General features: G+C 39.6%; 1 protein-coding gene across 1 annotated transcript in view; it reads left to right on the forward strand.

The window, feature by feature from the left end:
- The window catches only part of SVEP1 (sushi, von Willebrand factor type A, EGF and pentraxin domain containing 1), a 171624-nt gene that overhangs the window by 113364 nt on the left and 36518 nt on the right, over positions 1–21742 (forward strand). The window contains exons 36-38 of the mRNA XM_073226361.1: positions 691–858; positions 15063–15735; positions 17394–20185. Coding sequence (XP_073082462.1) covers positions 691–858; positions 15063–15735; positions 17394–20185 — 3633 coding nt within the window. The remainder of the gene's footprint in view (positions 1–690; positions 859–15062; positions 15736–17393; positions 20186–21742) is intronic.

The following is a 21742-nucleotide window of genomic DNA, read 5'->3' on the forward strand; positions in this document are numbered from 1 at the left end:
AATATTATGTGGGATATTAGAAAAAGCATGTTAAGGTAAGGGCCTGGGGCCTAAATACTATAAGATATTAATTTGATTAACGGTGTGTGTGTATGTGGTTTCAGAGGGACAGTAGAGTCAGGCTGTGATCAGAAACTTGACCAACAGGATTTGAAGTAAAACAGATCAAATGAACAGAAAGTGAAGTAATACAGACTGTCAGAATCAGGTTGGCAAGCAAAGGTGGATAAACCACGCACCATAGAGATGCAAGGTTTATGAAATCAAAGTAAGGCCAGAGGTCAGAGTCAAGAGCAACACATTTCAGATGCCCAAGCTCATGGCAAGGACAGTGCCCTTTGACCTCAGCTACCCTGATTTCCTGAGTGTCTGTCTCCCTTACTGCTGGATCCTAACCAGCCTGTTAAGCCCTTCTCATCCACTTCTTCACAAGGTCTGGAATGCCCTACTGGACCACCAGTAAGCACATTTTATTTTGCACCGAGTTGTTTTAGCCTGTTCAGTTTTAGATGGTTTATAGCCTGCTCAGGTTTTCCTTGCTCTTGTGTAAAGCAAGAAAATATGAAGAAACTTAATTTTTTTATATTAAAATTCCTCACATCCCTTATTTTCTTCTATGTCCTTCCTATTTTGTCCCCATAGCAGTAAATAAATAGCCAATGAAAGAGGTGGCATCATTCTTTCCTGTAGCTTACAGGGCCCTTCTGTCATTGAATGCTCGGCGGCAGGCAGCTGGGACAGAGCACCACCTACCTGTCATCTTGTCTTCTGTGGAGAGCCACCAGACATCAAAGATGCTGTCATCACTGGGACTAACTTCACTTTTGGAAACACTGTCACTTACACTTGCAAAGAAGGGTGAGTACTGTAGCCCTATGAAGGACAGAGCATTGGAGCTGCTGAGGGAAGGACACTCCCTGGCTGCAGAGATGAGCTTCTCTGACCACTAAATTACATTTCCTGGCAGCCAAAGCCAAAGAGAGCTTTGTGCTCTTGTTTCCTAACAGCAGAAAGGGAGTGTATTCTTCTATGGGAACAATGTTTTCCTGGAATTAGAGTAATTTATCAAATTAGGCCCTAAGTAATAGACATTGCACGATGCAGTGAAAAAGTCTTTATACTTTAAAGACTCAGAAAGCACATATAAATAGGCATTTGTGTATCTATCCTCTGCAATCCTGAAGGCAAGATTTGAAGTCACAACATAAAGATACACCACAGAAAAAAAAGATAATAAGGGTCACTTTTTTACATTTTCAATGATCTCATTTAATTCAGAGATAAAATTAGGAAGGCCAGGAAGCAGATCACAAAGAGCTTTCACACTTACAGTCTCATTTGTTCCTCACCAAAACTCAGTAAGGTACAGAGAAAGGGGAGGCTCCCGCAGATGGCGATCTGCTTAGGGGCTCAGACAGGCAATGAAGAACTGATGGGTGATTGAATCCCAGGTCATCGACTTGCATTTTATTGCTTTTTTTCCCCCATGCTTCCTCAATACATATTTTCACCATTTGTGCTTTCACACTCCAGATTTACCCCTGTTGCTTTTCACACACTTGAAGCAGCTACAGGAGAGGGGTTGCCATTTTCTGGCTTTGTATATCAGCTCTGTCATTCACTAACTGTGTGGCCTTGGGAGAACCGTATAGCCTCTCTGTGCTTTGAATGACCTCCTACGTAAAGTAAGTGCATTAAAGGTCCATACTTCTTACGGATATTGTGAGGAATCAAATGATAATACTTGGCCTAGCCAGAAAAAACATAATACACTCACCAGACTGCCGTATTAGGATGATTGGAGCACAGGAGAGCGCAGTGTCTATCCTAGCAGAGAAGTTGGAAGTTCATTTCACCGGAAAAGACAGTCCTACTGACACAGGGCTGCCAGCAGATGGCAGCATACTTTCTTACAAAAAGAAAATATTGCTCTTGACAGTCAAACTTGTATAAAGAATTGACAGATATCCCAAATTGTTAACACCTTCCTAAGTGGAAAAGAAATCTGTAATATTATAATTTCAGTGCAGGAGTTAGCTTCTGATGGTCCCATCTCCCAGTGTGGATTGACACATTTAAAAATTGCTTCTTAATGAATTACGGAAGACTATTAAGGATTAGTCATTTAAATTTTGGTGAAATTTCATCAAATATAAATGTCCCAAATATTAATTAGATATTGACAACTTCTGGGTTTTTTCCTGGTTAAAAAGGTAATACATTATCATTATATGAAACTAGAAAATAAACATACATTTAAAAATTACCCAAAAGTGATTGTTGGTGATATTTTACCCAATTTCTTCCCAGAATTTTGTCTTTACGTATATATTATTTTAATATTAAAAATCATGCTATATATTCAAATTCACATTTTTTTCATAAATCATATATTTTATATTCACAAATAATTCACTTGTAAGAGTTCTGTGTCTGCCTTAATGTTAAGTCTATATAGTATACAAAAGGGATCTATTGAAAAGTATTAAAGATGGTAATGAAAATGACAACAAATTGATACATTTGTAAAGGGTTTTACATCCTTCAAAGGTTTTGCACGTGAATTCTCATATGCTCCCTTCTCCAATAACAGACCATTTTTATAAAAATAGTGCTTCATGCAGTATAGCACAGAGGAGACAAGTAGTGACTCTATAGCATCTTTCCATGCTGACAGACAATGACTATAATGGGATATGTGGTGGGGACTTGATAATGGGGGGGATTGCAGTAACCACAATGTTGCTCATGTGAAACCTTCACAAGATTGTTTATCAATGATACCTTAATAAAAAAAATAGTGCTTCACATATACATGAGGTGTTACTAATTATGTATCCATATCATCATTATTAAAGAGGAGACATGTTAGTAATCTGGAGGGAACTAGCTTAAATAGTTAATCAAATTAATAGATACTACCTATCGTGACAAATCACTACCACCTGTAAAAAGAAAAAAATCAGACACTGTTAGGAGAGTTTCACTTTTCTGACAGTAATGCTTTTGGTGAGAGGAGGAACGCCTATGCCCTCCTACTCACCCCTGCTCCCCCTTGAGGTACCATGAGGGCAGACAGATCGGACAGAGAGCTGCTTGTCTTATTCTTTTCTGGCTGAAGGTCCAATGAAACACTTGAAAGACAAGCACAAAAATAAAATAATTCAATAATCTCTATTTTAAATCACCATAGCTGAGGTAAAAGTACAGGTTAAATCTCTTTTTATAAAAGGAATACAGTGTCCCACATAAACTGGAAGCTATTCTCGTCACTTTCTCACTCTCCCCAAAGTAACAAATGTGCATTTTTTGTCTTTATTACATATGTATGTCCCCATAGACAAATATTTTATTGACTTAGGTATTTTCATTTTTCTATATGTTGTTTCATATCCTTAAGTATCCTTTTGAAATTTTGGTTTTCACTTAACATCATGTTTACTACATGTATCTCTGTTAATAGATATAAATTAACAGAATTTTTTTAACTGCACTTAACGTGCCATAAATGTATAGCATTTCCAGTAGGACTGTATTGTCTCTTAAGTTACCCATTTCCTTACGGATGGAAGGGTCATTTATTTCCAGTTTACTTGCTGATACAATAGAAGCAAATATACTTCATATGCCTTCTGATACGTATATATATGTAAGAATATCTCTGGCCTAGACACCACACAGTTGAGTTACAAGGTCATGAAATATGCATCTTTTTAACTTTACTACATAGTACTTGATATTCATCAAATTGTTTCTTTTGTAGTTTGTTTTGTGTGTGTGTGTGTCAAATCTAAGAAATCCTTCCTGCTCTGAGGTCATACTCAATATCTTTGCCTTTCTCTTACACAACTCACAGATCTTGGAAAGCATTAACTTCTACCACCCTCTCATCTTAAATGTTTTATCATTATCTATATTTTAATTCCCTCTTATTTTACAATTTTCCAAATTGGTCATTTTTTAACATAGTCAGTGCTCACTGAGATTTACTCATTAATTATCTCTTACCCTTTATTTTATTAAGAATTAATAAAAAATTGCTAATGAACTGATTGATAATTAATCATTATTAATCTCTTCATTACCATTTTTTTTGCATATCCCACTCTTTCCTCTTGAGTTTAGTGTTTCTACTTCCTAAAGTGTATCCTTTAAGTTTTCATTTTGGCAAGAGTCAGTACATTATACAATCTGCCTGAAAATACATTTGGCCCTTGAACAATGTGAGGTTTAGGGTCTTGAATATCATATACTTCTGACTCCCCAATAACTTTACTAACAGCCTACTGTTGATTTTATGGTAATAAAGTAGACTAGTATCTGCATATACTTTATGCACTCATGATATACTTAACTTTGTCCTATTCTTTTTGATATTTCTAGTCCACATGGTTCATCTGTGAGTCTTTTCAAATTGTTGCAATCTCAAAAAAATTTTCCAATATACTTATTTTTTTTAATCCACATATAGGTGGACCTGTGCAACTCAAATCCACAGTTGTTCGAAGGTCAACTGTAATAGTATGGTACCCTTGCCCTTGAATTACAATTTAGTGGGGCATACAGGTCGTATTCATAGTTTCCTTCCATAAACGTCTTTGAAGATATTATGCCATTGCCTTCCTTATGCCTCTGAAGTTGTTCTTGAGGATTCCATCATCAGTCTCTTTTAGTGGTTCTCCACCAAGGACAGCATCGCCCTCCAGGGACACTGGGGAATGTCTGTAGGCATTTTGGTTATCACAACTGAGGGAAAGATGCTACGTCCATTTAGTGGGAAGAGCCCCGAGACGCTGGTAAACACCCTTCAGTGCCCAGGTCAGCCCCCCAGAGTGAAAAATAGTCTTGTCCAAAAGGCCAATAGCACTGATATTAGAACCTCTGAATTGTTCCTCGATAAGTATGCATTTTCGTTTCTTTTTCTTTTGTCTTCGTTGTTTTGGTTATTTCCCTATGATATGACTAAAGGTATCTTTTTCAGGACTCACTGTACTTCTTACATCTGAGAATTCATCTCTTTCACCAATTTTAGGATATTCATAGCTATTTTCACTTCAGATATTCCCTCGTCTCCTTTGTTTTCTCTTTCTATAAATCTTATTAGCTATGCATTGGATCTTCGCTTTCTGTTTCCCATGTTTATTGAACTGTCAGATTTTCCATCTCTTTAAAAACTGGGAGTGCTTTTGGGTAATTTTGTCTCAAACATCTTTCAAATAGCTGATTTTTCTATTATCTATAGTTTGCTTTTGAATGTGTCTATTAATTTTTTTAAATTCTCATTTTCTAAATTTTTCTAGAATTCACTTATTTTTCAGATATTTCTTTTTACATAGTCTCTTCCTTTTTAATAGGATTTTTTAGTCTTTTTGCTCTTAATCATTTCAGCATACTTATTTCATATTATTTTTTAGATTTTTAGACCATTTATGTCAATTTATTGGCGCTCTGATCTTGCCCTTTTATCTGTCTGTTGACCTATTCATGATGGAAAACATGTTTCTGTACATTTTGTAATTTCACATTGTGTCCTTACAGTAAACAGGACTTGTTTTATCTACGACAGTCTTTTATGGTCTGACCTGTGGATTTTTTTTTTTCTACCAGGAACCCCAGAAATGTCACTAGCCAAAAACCCACTTTTACATTAACTTATCAGTTTGCAGTCTCTCTATACAAAGTGAGCGGTATAAATTCCACCCTCAAACCCCCACGAGATGGGCCCGAGGGCCTGCTCCCCCAGCAGGCCTTCGTGTTTGTACCCAGAGCCCCCACAAACACAGGGAGCCCTCTCACTGGACTCAAGGGGCCTTTTCTGGTGAATATCTTCAGAATGTCCTTCTAGGACATAGACTCATGCTAGAGACTCAGCTACTACTCTCTGTTGCAACTCCAAGTTGTATTTCCTGTCACCTCCTCTTCCCTTCTAGTCAAATGCAAGGCCAACCAGAGCTTTGGTGCATAGGCTTCATTTCGGCCACATGGAGATTTCCTTTCATGTCAGCTCAACTGTGCAATTAAAACAGCTTTATTATTGTTCGCCTAGTATTATGTGGGGAGGGTTTTCAGACTGTGTTGCAGCCAGAACCAGAAGTCAACGCTCATCCTTCTCTATGTTTGCTCCCCAGGGGAGATTGGCATAGGTCAATATGAACCATGTCTGCTCTATTTCAGATGCTGTCATTGGGTTCAAGTCATGGCTTTTGTGTAGTAGGCCAGCCCTGCTGTCTCCTTCCACTTCCCAAGATGCAGTTGGCTTGCTAAGAGGGTTAGGGCCCATTGCCCTGTCCATCCTGCTCAACTCTCTGTTCTGCCTTGGGGCTGCCTAACACAGGCCACTTTTCTGCACACCGTGTAAGCCACCCGGCCTGTTTGCTGGGTGTACATACACACGTTCTTGCTTTGATCCCATCAGTTTTTCTTCTGATGCTGGTGTTGTGCTTTGCACAGACCTTCCCTTGAGGGGAAAAATTAAATGGGGAGAAATCCACTTTCAAATTTAGGATGGATCTGCAAATACTTGAGAAGACTGGAGTAGTAAGATGAATGCTAGGGAAAGCAAGAAGTGCGAGGTCTCATTTCTGCCTCCTGCCCTACAACCAGCTTTCCAAATTCACCTTTTATCAAGACATTGCCCTAGGAGTTTCAGCTGTCTGCCCAAATTAATAAAATGATCACTTGTTTCCCATTTTCCTTGTCACCCTCACATGTATACTCTCTTGGTGAGAATTTCAGAGGGAAGGAAGGGTGATGGACATGCTTAAATGCTAATGGAGTGTTTCCCTATTGATTCTTCTCAAATACAAACTTTTCCGTGCAATTTCTGAATATGATAAGATAAAATTTTTGGTCACTGTTTTTAATTGAAAACAATTAATTACTGATGCAGTTTTATACTTTCTATTGCTCTTAGGAAATTGCAGCTCTTTAAATATCTGGTATACTGCTCTTTTTAGATTCATTTAAGATTCTTCTAAAAAGAGGAGAGCTAATAATGTCCTTGGGGGCAAACCATAAAGCTCCTCAGGCATGTTCGCATTTTCAGGCTTCCTCTCAGTATATGAATCAAATTACTGAAAATTGCATCTGAAGATTGCTCATTTTCAAAAGATTCTTTGATATTATTCCAGAAATATGCCAATGTACTGTAGCCAATTGATCCTGAAATGTGTATTTCTGTGCATCACTGTACTACTGATGAGCCATTTCCCCTTGACATGGAATATATAACAACTTGTTTTATAATATGTGTGGCCTGATTTTAAATAACTGTTTGCAAGAGTGTCCCCAACATCTCTTGAATAAGAACACAAAATGTCACAGAATAAAATGAACTATTCCAGCATTTTAGATTTCTACCAATTCCAGTTTTTCCTGCTTTGGTAGCCAACATTTATAGAACATACGTCATCATCTGTACAAACCTGTATCATTTTTAAACAATTCTCTTAAACAAATAAACAGGTAAAATATGTTCCCCAGAAATTTTAACACACCTTCAGACTTCTAATATAAAGGTACAGCAATTTGATCAGAGACCAGTTATAGTTCTGTCTGGACAATAGCTAACAATTCCCAGGTATTTATAGGCCAAGCCTCACTATTTAAAGTTCCCAGAATGCCCCACTGTGTCGCACTGCCGTTTCTTTGCTCTTATTTCTTTTCTGCCTTGAATGATTCCTTTTCCACTCCTCTTCTCTCATGACTCCGTCCGAAAACCATTTCATCTGGAAAGCCTTGCCTCCCCTTCCCTTTCTTCAGGTAGAATCAATCGTTTCGGTTTGATGCCCTCACTGTATGTGTGAAAGGGCCTTCAGTGCGCCTGGGAATGGGGGCAGGGGGACGGACATCAGCCTGTAAGCAGGTAAACAGCTTGTCATTATGCACTAAGGAAGTGACTCGAGCACGTAGCATCGCCCTTAAGAGTTAGTGAAGGACTAAATGTTGATTGAGAGTCATAAAGAAAATTCAAGATCATGAGTCAGAGAAAGAGATAATGTAGGTTCTAAGAAATTATGGGTTTTATCAAAGGTGCATTCTTTAAATTTATTTATTCCAAATATATGTATTTAGTGGTAATTTCTCATTACATTACAGGAGAGCTTAGCTGTGATTTTCCATTAGGAGTGGAAGATTTTCCTGAAGATCTGGGGTCAGAGGTCTAACAAAGTGCTGCCAAATTACAAAACACAATTTTTGTGTCCTCAAGAGACTTTGAGAAATCAGGGAGGCTCTGGAGGCAGATACTCACGCTTCAAAGCATCTGGTCCCCTGAAATAAAGGAAGCATTTTGTAGATGGCACAATGGATCCTTATAAATCAGGGATGTCTCAGGTGATGTCTATGAAACTTCAGCCAATGAAATATGCTGGCAACATCAAGGAACCCGAGACAATAATTATGCATGGTTCAAAGTGTGCAAAGGATGTAAAATATGCTATAGAAACATAAAAACATCAGCAGCCTCCACAAATGGAACTTCCACCCAGATCACATTTGACACAGAAACAGTAGAATGTGGGCACTCAGACTGGGACTAATGAACTTTTTAATAATTAAAATTATGCTTTCAGCCTATTGTCTTTTTATACATCCTGGATCTTCTAAGACAGAAGCCACCTAAAAATTTAGTAAGTTCAAACTCTTCTACAAACAGTGAGCTTATCCACAAGAATAAACTGAAGCAGATCCTAACTGGAGGCAATGCCCGGCTTGGGGACATCTGTATATTTGTTTCGAGATCCTTTCTATCCATAGCTTGCTAGAGGACCATCAGTAGATTCATGCACACATCTCTGCTAAGATGCTATCACTTTTCCTTGATTTCTCTGTGTCCAAGATTTCATAAATCTTGCGAGCAAGGGTGGAAAAAATTTCAGCCTTTCTGTAATAGGTGATCCTTTTATCAAACAAAAAGGACTTCAGGAGAAATGTTTGTTAATTAATGACTTAAGTATCTTTGCTGAAGGATGGGTCAAATAATTTGTACTAGTGACACTGCAATAGTATAGTTTCCACAGGATACCCCTCTAATTGCGACCTAACTTACCTCATTTTTATTTTTTTTATTATTATTTGTATTAAGGTATCATTGATATACAGTCTTATGAAGGTTTCACATGAGTAACATTCTGGTTATTACATTCACTCATATTATCGAGCCCCCTCCAAACACCCCACCACTGTCATTGTCCATCAGCATAGCAAGATGCCACAGAGTCACTACTTATCTTCTCTGTGCTACACTATTTTCTGCATGATCCCCCATACACCATGTGTACCAATCATAATGCCCCTCAATCCCCTTCTCCCTCCCTCCCGGCCTGTCCTCCCCCACCCCTCCCCTTTGGTAACCACTAGTTCCTTCTTGGAGTCTGTGAGTCTGCTACTGTTTCGTTCCTTCTGTTTTGCTTTGTTGTTATACTTCACAAATGAGGGAAATCATTTTGGTACTTGTCTTTCTCCACCTGGCTTATTTCACTGAGCACAATACCCTCTAGCTCCATCCATGTTGTTGTAAATGGTAGGATTTGTTTTATTCTTATGGCTGAATAATATTCCATTGTATATGTGTACCACCTCTTCTTTATCTATTCATCCACTGATGGACACTTAGGTTGCTTCCATTTCTTGGCTATTGTAAATAGTGCTGCAATAAACATAGGGGTGCATATGCCTTTTTGAATCTGGGATCTTGTTTTCTTTGGGTAAATTCCTAGGAGTGGAATTCCTGGGTCAAATGGTGTTTCTATTTTGAGTTTTTTGAGGAACCTCCATACGGCTTTCCACAATGGTTGAAGTAATTTATATTCCCACCAGCAGTGTGGGAGGGTTCCCCTTTCTGTGCATCCTTGCCAACATTTGTTGTTCTTTTGGATGTTGGCCATCCTAACTTACATGAGATGATATTCCATTGTGGTTTTAATTTGCATTTCTCTGATGATTAGCAGTGTGGAGCATCTTTCCATGTGCCTGTTGACCATCTGAATCTCTTCTTTGGAGAAGTGCTGTTCATATCCTCCACCCATTTTTTAATTGGATTGTTTTCTTTTTGGGTGTTAAGGTGTGTGAGTTCTTTATATATTTTGGATTTTAACCCCTTGTCAGATATGTCATTTATGAATATATTCTCCCATACTGTAGGATGCCTTTTTGTTCTACTGATGGCATCCTTTGCTGTAAAGAAGATTTTTAGTCTGATGTAGTCCCATTTGTTCATTTTTGTTTTTGTTTCCCTTGCCCAAGGAGATGTGTTCAGAAAAAGCTTGCTTGCGTTTATATTCAAGAGATTTTTGCCTATGTTTTCTTCTAAGAATTTTATGGTTTCATGACTTACGTTCAGATCTTTGATCCATTTCAAGTTTACTTTTGTGTATGGAGTTAGACAATAATCCAGTTTCATTCTCTTACATGTAGCTGTCCAGTTTTGCCAACACCGGTTATTGAAGAGGCTGTCATTTCCCCATTGTATATCCATGGCTCCTTTATTAATTGACCATATATGCTTGGGTTTATATCTTGGCTCTCTAGTCTGTTCCATTGATCTATGGGTCTGTTCTTGTGCCAGTACCAAATTCTCTTGATTACTGTGGTTTTTAGTAGAACTTAAAGTCAGGGAGTCTAATAACCCCTGCTTTATTCTTCCTTCTCAGGATTGCTTTGCTATTTGGAGTCTTTTGTGGTTCCATATGAATTTTAGAATTATTTGTCCTAGTTTGTTGAAGAATGCCATTGGTGTTTTGATAGGGATTGCATTGAATCTGTAGATTGCTTTAGGCAGGATGGCCATTTTGACAATATTAATCCTTCCTATCTATGAGCACAGGATGTATTTCCATTTATTGGTGTCTTCTTTAATTTCTCTCATGAGTATCTTGTAGTTTTCAGGGTATAGTTCTTTCACCTCCTTGGTGAGGTTTATTCCTAGATATTTTATTCTTTTTGATGCAGTTGTGAATAGAATTGTTTTCCTGATTTCTCTCCCTGCTAGTTCATTGTTAGTGTACAAGAACGCCACAGATTTCTGTGTATTAATTTTATATCCTGCAACTTTGCTGAATTTTATTATTACTTCTAGTAGTTTTGGGGTGGATTCTTTAGGGATTTTTTATATACAATATCATGTTGTTTGAAAACAGTGACAGGTTAACTTCTTCCTTACCAATCTGCATGCCTTTTATCTCTTTGTGTGTCTGATTGCTGTGGCTAGGACCTCTAGTACTATATTGAATAAAAGTGGGGAGAGTGGGCATCCTTGTCTTGTTCCCAATCTTAAAGGAAAAACTTTCAGCTTCTCACTGTTAGGTACGATGTTGGCTGTGGGTTTGTCATATATGGGCTTTATTATGTTGAGGTACTTGCCCTCTATACCCATTTTGTTGACAGCTTTTATCATGAATGGATATTGAATTTTGTCAAATGCTTTTTCAGCATCTATGGAGATGATCATGTGATTTTTGTCCTCCTTTTTGTTGATGTGGTGGATGATGTTGATGGATTTTTGAATATTGTACCATCCTTGAATCCCTGAAATAAATTCTACTTGATCATGATGGATGATCTTTTGATGTATATTTGAATTCAGTTTGCTAATATTTTGTTAAGTATTTTTGCATCTATGTTCATCGGGGATATTGGTCTGTAATTTTCTTTTTTTGTTGTGTCTTTGTCTGGTTTTGGTATTAGAGTGATGCTGACCTCGTAGAATGAGTTTGGAAGTATTTCCTTCTCTTCTACTTTTTTGGAAAACTTTAAGGAGGCTGGGTATTAGGTCTTCTCTAAATGGCTGGTAAAAGTCAGCACTGAAGCCATCTGGTCCAGGGGTTTTGTTCTTAGATTATTTTTTGATTACCAGTTCAATTTCATTGCTGGTAATTGGTGTATTCAGATTTTCTGTTTCTTCTTGGGTCAGCCTTGGAAGGGCAGTCTGACTTAACTCACTTTGTATGCTATTTCAAACACAATATAAAGGCTCTTTTATTTTTCCTCCCTTCTTTTTCTTCCCCCTCCATTCTTTATATATTAGGTGTCATGTTCTGTACCCTTTGGTTATCCCTTGACTGACTTCATGGCTAGTTGATTTAATTTTGCATTTGCTTAATAATTAATTGGTCTACTTCCTTTACTGTGGCTTTATTTTCTCTGATGACAGCTATTTAGCCTTAGGAGCGCTTCCTTCTATAGCATGCCCTCCAAAATACACTGTAAAGATGGATTGTGGGAGGTAAATTTCCTCAACTTTTGCTTATCTGGAAATCGTTTAATCCCTGCTCCAAATTTAAATGATAATCTTGTTGGGTAGAGTATTCTTGGTTGGAGTCCCTTCTGTTTTATTGCATTAAATATATCATGCCACTCCCTACTGGCCTGTAAGTTTTCTACTGAGAAGTCTGTTGATAGCCTGATGGGTTTTCCTTTGTAGGTGATCTTTTTTATCTGTCTGGCTCCTTTTAATACCCTTGTCCTTGATCTTCACCAATTTAATTATTATATGTCTTGGTGTTGTCTTCCTTGGGTCCCTTGTGTTGGGAGATCTATGCACCTCCATGGCCTGAGAGACTATCACTTTCTCCAGATTGGGGAAGTTTTCAGCAGTTAAACTCCTCAGAGACACTTTCTATCCCTTTTGCTCTCTCTTCTTCTTCTGAGACCCTTATAATGCAAATATTGTTCTGTTTGGATTGGTATCACAGTTCTCTTAATGTTCTTTCTTTTGAGAGATTTCTCTCTGTGCCTCAGCTTCTCTGTATTCCAGTTTTCTAATTTCTATTTCATTTACTATCTATCTCATCTACCTCATCTAATCTGCTTTTAAATCCCTCCATTGTATGTTTCATTTCAGATAGTGTATTTTTCAAAGTTTCTCTTTCTTGAAGGCCTCCCTGAGGTCTTCAATATTTTTCTGTAGTTCCGTGAGCATGTTTATGATTTTTATTTGGAAATCTTTATCAGAAAGATTGGTGACTTCAGTTTCACTTAGCCCTCTTTCTGGTGTTTGTGGGATTTGGGTTTTTACCAGGTTCTTTTGCTGTTTCATATTTGTAATGATTACTATGGAATAATAACTTCATGTAGGCAGCGCCCTGTAGTACCCAGAAGCTCTACTCTCTGGAGCTTCCCAGCACCTGGAGTGATGGCAAGGGTCACAGGCGAGTGGCGCTGGTGCCTGCCAGGAGGAGAGAGCTCTTTCCTGCTTCTCAGCTGCAGTGCCTGCCTCCACTGCCAGGGCCAGTAGGCTTATTGAACAGGGAGGATCCTCTGCATTATGCCCCTGTAGCTGCCAAATGTGGAGTTGTCCTCTGGCTGGCCTGGCACAATGGTGGGGGCAGCAGATTTGCGTACCAATGTTGACCAGGAGGAAGGAGCGGCAGGCTGCATATTGCAGTGCGGTGCCTCAGCGAGCATCGCCAGCCAGGGGAATGGAGTGCCTGAAGCTACTAAAATTTCCCAACCTGCTGGGCTGAGTGTGCCAGGAATATTTTGTCCACATGTCCTTTTGCCTGAGCAGCAAGCTCTGTGTAATCCTTGCCCCTTTAGCAGCCCTCTCACTGTTGGGAAATCTTTCAAAGTGCCAGCCTTTCTTTTGTCCTGGAGAAGCTGGTTGTGGGTACCTTTTCTCCACAAGCAGCTAGAATCAGTCTCCTCAAGATTTCACCTGTCTTTGCTTTCCAACCCCAGTAATCTCCAGAGTGCCATGTAATGTAGGTTTGTGATCCCAGAACACATCTCCAGGAGTGGTGTTTAGCTGTCCTAGGCTTCTACCCCACTGTTTGTCTTCCTCCCACTAGTGAGCTGGGGTTGAGGGGCAGCTTGGGTCCTGCTGGACCATGGTTTTGCTACTTGATCCTTTTCTATGAGGTCTTCTCTTTTCCCCAGGTGTAGGCAGTCTGTCACAGTCTTCTTTCCAGTCGCTCTTTCAGGATTAGTTGTATTTGCTGTATTTTTGTGTTGTATGTGGTTTGGGGAGGAGGTTTCTGTCTCATTTCTCACGCTGCCATCTTTAAGCCTCCACTTACCTCATTTTTAAAAGATAAAGGAAGAGAGACAAAGCAATGTCATGGAAAAAGTATAAATGTTGGAATCCAATAAACCAAATTCAGATCCTAACTCTGCTACCAGCTGCTGTATGATTCTAGGCAGGTTTCTTAGCTTGTCTAAACCACCATTCACTTATCTGTAAAAGAAATTAGTATGTCCAAACAGGATTAAATTAGGTGCCAAATTATTTTAGTCCCCTTACCCTTCCTTAGTACCAAAATGATGGACTGACCATATGTCAGATATGCTTTTAAAACTCTTATCATCTTTCTCTTTAGTAGGAAGGTAAGAATGAAAATGAGAATGACTCAAAAGCATTTCTTCTAAGCTGCATATCCTCATATTTTGTTCTACTTCATTGAGAGAGCACTTGAGGATAATGTAAGAGTTTTGCAAGTCATAATCTTAGTGGGAAAACACCTTGGGCATAAAGACTGAGAGTTATTAAGCAAAATCATCCATACTGGTTGAGTAGCAGAGCCTTATGCACAGCACAGCTTTTAATGCTAACACATAGTGAAAGATTTAGGGAACTGGAGACTGAAATTATAATCACTGCTTTAAAGTTCATTGAATGTAAGTAAGTGTATCACTGTGAGTTGTAGGTAAGCTACATATGGTTCATAAGAACTTTTGTTTCAAAGCCTAGGGATAAAATCAGTGAAAACCATCTCTAGGCCGATGAAGTTCTGATTTTAAATTGAGCCCAACAGGACCATAGCTTACTCCTCATTTTTAAAGAAATGTATAACAATTTTTAGAGTTCCTTAAGTAGCAAAAATCTTAAACCTACTTCTCTTTCTGAATAAGCATTAAAATTAATATCAAGATGTATTTCTGTATCTTAAGGCCATTTGTTCAAAAGCTCAATATTAGGCAATAAACATTATTTTTAAAAATAAAGATAAGGAATAAAAGTAAAGTCATTGTTGGAAAGATAAAAAATTAAAAATAGAATAAAAAGATGCAAACACCTTTTCTCAAATATTATGCTTAGTTATTGTTCCTTTTCCCCCATCTCCTAGCTATACCCTTGCTGGTCCTGACACCATTGAATGCCTGGCCAATGGCAAATGGAGTGGAAGTAACCAGCAGTGTCTGGCTGTCTCCTGTGATGAACCCCCCAACGTGGAACATGCCTCTCCAGAGACTGCCCATCGGTTATTTGGAGACATTGCCTTCTACTATTGCTCAGATGGTTACAGCCTGGCAGACAATTCCCAGCTTCTCTGCAATGCACAGGGCAAGTGGGTTCCCCCAGAACATCAGGCCATGCCCCGTTGCATAGCTCATTTCTGTGAAAAACCCCCATCTGTTTCTTACAGCATTTTGGAATCTGTGAGCAAAGCAAAATTTGCCGCTGGCTCAGTTGTGAGCTTCAAATGCATGGAAGGTTTCATACTGAACACCTCTGCAAAGATTGAATGTATGAGAGGTGGGCAGTGGAATCCTTCCCCCATGTCCGTCCAGTGCATCCCTGTGCGGTGTGGGGAGCCACCGAGCATCAGGAATGGCTATGCGAGTGGATCAAACTACAGTTTTGGAGCCTTGGTGGCATATAGCTGCAGCAAGGGGTTCTACATCAAGGGGGAGAAGAAGAGCACCTGTGAAGCCACAGGACATTGGAGTAGCCCCATACCCACATGCCATCCTGTATCTTGCAATGAGCCACCAAAGGTTGAGAATGGCTTTCTGGAGGTAAGAGACTGAGAACAAGTGATCCATGTCTTTCACCACTTACAGGGCCAGCCCACTGGGACTGACTTGGGTTCAGAAATAGGGGCAGAGACAGATTAATAGTTAAAAAACAGAAGTGGCTAACTCTGTAGGTAGTGAGTGTTAGATAGAATTTGACAGAGATTATGAATCCTATTAATACATAGCTTTCTATCTGCTACTAGCATAAAGAGATTTGAAGCACATTGTAGCAGTATCTTAGCCCTTATGATGAAGTTAGAATAAGCCAATTCTAATGAATGCTACTTTGCTTTGGAGAAGAAAGTATTCCAAGATAGATGTATACTTTATTTTGTAGAAAGCAAGCTCTAGGTGGAACCTAGAGAAAGAAATATGTTCTCATTTCTAATTTTTAGACACATGATGGGGTAAACCATCCACCACTATAATGCACTTTTCTTTCGGTGCATCCAAAGGTCATTTCACCAGGACAGTGTTAGATCAGACCCACTCATGATCCTTTTACACTAATATGTGTCTTCTTATTAAGTCTATCAAGAAAACAGGAAAAAGAATCTATTTGTCCAAACCAAGGGCATTTTTAAATTGACAATATTCTAATTAAGCACTTTTTAAAAGCCCACCCATATATAGTACCTTTTCTCCTTTATATTCTAAAATAACAGTGAAAGCCTTTTATTTAAGACTTTTGCTCAGATGTGGTAGCTTTCCATTGGACAAGGGTGTATAGTACATGTAAGGAGGCTTTCTTTATTTATCCACTTATTATTAGTGGAGCTCCTGTTAGGGGCTGTGTGAGCAGTGGAGATCTAGAATTGAACAACCTCCATTAGGTCTGTGATGGCATGGAGCTTATATGCATGTGGGGTACCCAGGAGACATATAAGTAAACAAAACAAATAATCATGTCTGATACTAGGAAGTTAACTATAGCGTGCAAGCTGAACTTTACCATTATCACTAACAAAGAAGCATGGTGATGTTTTTAAAAGTTTCATAACTAATTCATCTTTTGAACTGCATAAAAACGATGTGTTATCATATTATATACTTATTTATTTGAATGCTAAAATCATAAATATGACATTTTGTTCAAAAGTTAAAATATTGCTTTTTATTTCCTATTCTTATAGTGGAATTTTTTTTTAAATATGTTAAGAATGAACACAAAACACTGACAGTACTCCTAAGACCATGTCCATGAAAAATATTTTGTTTGCTTTTTTTTAATTATCTAACAACATTAACAAATAAATGTATATTTGTGTGCATATGTTTCCTTTCCTGTGGTTTAAAAAAATAAACTATAACATTGTTTTGGTTCCCAAGATTTTTTTTGAACTTGCAAGTAATTTATAATTTTTGGTATTGCCCCATCATTTCATCCATCAATTTAGATTATTGATTTATTGATTATGGGTCAATACCATAGAAAGCATTTGTGCAATAGGGCTTACTTAATTTGACTGCCTACTCTCCTTTTCACTTACTAAACAAATAATAGAGGAGACCTATTAGAAAAAAAAAAACATAAATCCTTGTTTCTTTATGCCTTAATTGATTCATTTAATGTAGTTCTTTTTAACTCTTCCATGTATATAGTTAATTATATCATCTGTTATAAAAATTGTGCTAATTGTTTTCTCCCTATTATCCAGCATACAACTGGCAGGATCTTTGAGAGTGAAGTGAGATACCAGTGTAACCCAGGCTACAAGACAGTTGGAAGCCCTGTATTTGTCTGCCAAGCCAATCGCCACTGGCACAGTGAATCCCCTCTGTCGTGCATCCCTCTCAACTGTGGAAAACCTCCTCCGCTCCTGAATGGCTACATGAAAGGAGAAAATTTTGAAGTAGGCTCCAAGGTTCAGTTTTTCTGTAATGAGGGATATGAGTTTATTGGTGATAACTCCTGGACATGCCAGAAATCTGGCAAGTGGAATAAAAAGCCAAACCAAAAGTGTGTGCCTGCCAAGTGCCCAGAGCCACCCCTGTTGGAAAATCAGCTCGTATTGAAGGAGTTAACTACTGAGGTGGGAGTGGTAACATTTTCCTGTAAAGAGGGGCATGTCCTACAGGGCCCCTCTGTCCTGAAATGCTTACCATCTCAGCAATGGAATGACTCTTTTCCTGTTTGTAAGATGGTTCTTTGCACCCCACCTCCCCTAATTTCCTTTGGTGTCCCTGCACCTTCTTCTGCTCTTCATTTTGGGAGTACTGTCAAGTATTCCTGTGTGGATGGCTTTTTCCTAAGAGGAGATCCTACCACCTTCTGCCAAGCTGATGGTACATGGAGCTCTCCACTGCCAGAATGTGTTCCAGTAGAATGTCCCCAACCTGAGGAAATCCTCAATGGCATCATCGATGTGCAAGGTCTTGCCTATCTCAGCACAGCTCTCTATACCTGCAAGCCAGGCTTTAAGTTGGTGGGAAATACCACCACCCTTTGTGGAGAAAATGGTCACTGGCTTGGAGGAAAACCAACATGTAAACCCATTGAGTGCCCAAAGCCCAAGGAGATTTGGAATGGCAAATCCTCTTACACAAACCTACACTATGGTCAAACCATTACTTATTCTTGCGACCGAGGCTTCAGGCTTGAGGGTCCCAAAGCATTGACTTGTTTGGAGACAGGTCACTGGGATGTAGATGTCCCATCTTGCAGTGCCATCCACTGTAACCCCCCACAACCCATTGAAAATGGCTTTGTAGAAGGTGCAGATTACAGCTATGGTGCCATGATCATCTACAGCTGCTTCCCTGGGTTCCAGGTAGCTGGTCATGCCATGCAGACCTGTGAAGAGTCAGGATGGTCCAGCTCCACCCCAACATGCGTGCCCATTGACTGTGGTCTCCCTCCTCACATTGATTTTGGAGACTGTACTAAGGTCAAAGGTAGTCAGGGATATTTTGACCAAGAAGAAGACATGATGGAAGTTCCATATCGGACTCCTCACCCTCCTCATCATCCAGGAGCAGTGACGCAAACCTGGGGGGACACAAAGGGATCTCTTGCTCCACACGCAGGAAACTTTCTGTATGGCACCATGATTTCATACAGTTGTAATCCAGGATATGAACTTTTGGGGAACCCTATGCTGATCTGCCAGGAAGATGGAACTTGGAATGGCAGTGCTCCATCCTGCATTTCAGTTGAATGTCGCTTGCCCCTTGCTCCTGAAAATGGTTTTTTGCATTTTACAGAGACCACTGTGGGCAGTGCTATACAGTACAACTGCAAACCTGGACACGTGCTGGTGGGCTCTGACATGAGACTTTGTCTACAGAATAGAGAATGGAGTGGTGTCTCCCCAAGCTGTGAGGCCATTTCATGCAAAAAACCCAATCCAGTTATGAATGGCTCCATCAAAGGAAGCAACTACACATACCTGAGTGTGTTGTACTATGAGTGTGATCCTGGGTATGTGTTGAAAGGTGCTGAGAGGAGAACATGCCAGGAAAATAAACTCTGGGATGGGAATGAGCCAGTTTGCATTCCTGTGGACTGTGGTTCACCTCCAGTCTCAGCCAACAGCCAGGTGAAAGGAGATGAATATACATTCCAAAAAGAGGTTGAATACACTTGCAATGTAGGGTTCTTACCTGAGGGAGCCAGGAGTCGTGTTTGTCTTGCAGATGGAAGTTGGAGTGGAACCACTCCCATCTGTGTGCCTGTCAAATGTGCCACCCCACCACAAGTGGCAAATGGGGTGATTGATGGCCTAGACTATGGCTTTGGGAAGGAAGTGGCGATCCACTGTCAGGAGGGCTACCTGTTGCATGGTGCACCAAAACTCACCTGTCAGTCAGATGGTAACTGGGATGCAGAGGTTCCTTTCTGTAAACCAGTCACCTGCGGTCCTCCTGAAGATCTTCCCCGGGGCTTCCCTAATGGCTTTTCCTTTTATCATGGGGGACATATACAGTATCAGTGCTTTCCCGGTTATCAGCTCCATGGCAGTCCATCAAGAAGGTGCCTCTCCAATGGCTTCTGGAGTGGCAGCCCACCTTCCTGCCTGCCTTGCAGGTGTTCCACACCAGTAATTCAAAACGGAGCTGTCAATGGGACAGAGATTGGGTGTGGAAAAGCAGCCCAGTTTCGGTGCTTCAAAGGCTTCAAGCTCCTGGGACTTTCTGAAATCACTTGTGAAGCCAATGGCCAGTGGAGCTCTGGCTTCCCACACTGCGAACACCCTTCCTGTGGTTCTATCCCTGTGATACTGAACGCATTCATCAATGAGAGCGGCTCTCTGGAGGAAAATGTGATAACTTACAACTGCAGATCTGGGTATATTATACAAGGCAGTTCAGATCTAATTTGTACGAAGAAAGGGACATGGAGCCAGCCTTATCCAGCCTGCGAGCCCCTGTCCTGTGGACCCCCACCATCTGTCGCCAATGCAGTGGCAACTGGAGAGGCACACACCTATGGAAGTAAAGTGAAACTCAGGTAAGATGATGGCTCTAGTCTCCACAGAGTGAGGTAGGGGGTTATAAAATGAAGTGATAGGTCAAAAATTTAACTAATTGGGAAGAAAACACCATCACTGGACTGCTCTCCAAAAACAGAAGCTTTTAACACTTGGCTTTATTTTACCCATAACTATGTAGAAATCCATTGGCTGTAAAAATGAATTTCTACATTTTCAGGTTGTACTTCCCAGTATAATTACCGTGATGTCATACTCTGTTGAGTTTCATGAAACAGCATGATCCTCTAGGTAGCTTTAATAGCTCGTAGATCACAAGACCCATTTTTTTTATTTTGGTATAATTAATCTATGGTTACATGAAGAATATTATGTTTACTAGGCTCCCCCCTTCACCAAGTCCCCCCCACATACCCCTTCACAGTCACTGTCCATCAGCATAGTAAGATGCTGTAAAATCACTACTTGTCTTCTCTGTGTTGTAGAGCCCGCCCGGTACCCCACCCCCACATTATACATGCTAATTGTAATGCCCCCTTTCTTTTTCCCGCCCTTATCCCTCCCTTTCCACCCATCCTCCCCAGTCCCTTTCCCTTTGGTAACCGTTAGTACCTTCTTGGGTTCCATGATTCTGCTGCTGTTTTGTTCCTTCAGTTTTTCTTTGCTCTTATACTCCACAGATGAGTGAAGTCATTTGGTACTTGTCTTTCTCCACCTGGCTTATTTCACTGAGCATAATACCCTCTAGCTCCATCCATGTTGTTGCAAATGATAGGATTTGTTTTCTTCTTATGGCTGAATAATATCCCATTGTGTATATGTACCACATCCTCTTTATCCATTCATCTACTGATGGACACTTAGGTTGCTTCCATTTCTTGGCTATTGTAAATAGTGCTGCAATAAACATAGGGGTGCATCTATCTTTTTTCAAATTGGGCTGCTGCATTCTTAGGGTAAATTCCTAGGAGTGGAATTCCTGGGTCAAATGGTATTTCTATTTTGAGCATTTTGAGGAACCTCCATACTGTTTTCCATAATGGTTGAACTAATTTACATTCCCACTAACAGTGTAGGAGGGTTCCCCTTTCTCCACAACCTTGCCAACATTTTTGTTGTTTCTCTTTTGGATGGTGGCCATCCTTACTGGTGTGAGGTGATATCTCATTGTGGTTTTAATTTGCATTTCTCTGATGATTAGCGATGTGGAGCATCTTTTCATGTGTCTGTTGGCCATCTGAATTTCTTCTTTAGAGAACTATCTATTCAGCTCCTCTGCCCATTTTTAATTGGATTATTTGCTTTTCATTTGTTGAGGTGCATGAGCTCTTTATATATTTTGGAAGTCAACCCTTAATCGGATCTGCTGTTTATGAATATATTCTCCCATACTGTAGGGTACCTTTTTGTTCTATTGATGGTGTCCTTTGCTGTACAGAAGCTTTTCAGCTTGATATAGTCCCACTTGTTCATTTTTGCTTTTGTTTCCCTTGCCTGGGGAGATATGTTCATGAAGAAGTCACTCATGTCTATGTCTAAGAGATTTGTGCCTATGTTTTTTTCTAAGAGTTTTATGG

This window comes from Manis javanica, chromosome 2 (assembly GCF_040802235.1).
Source record: "Manis javanica isolate MJ-LG chromosome 2, MJ_LKY, whole genome shotgun sequence".
Lineage (NCBI taxonomy): Eukaryota > Metazoa > Chordata > Mammalia > Pholidota > Manidae > Manis > Manis javanica.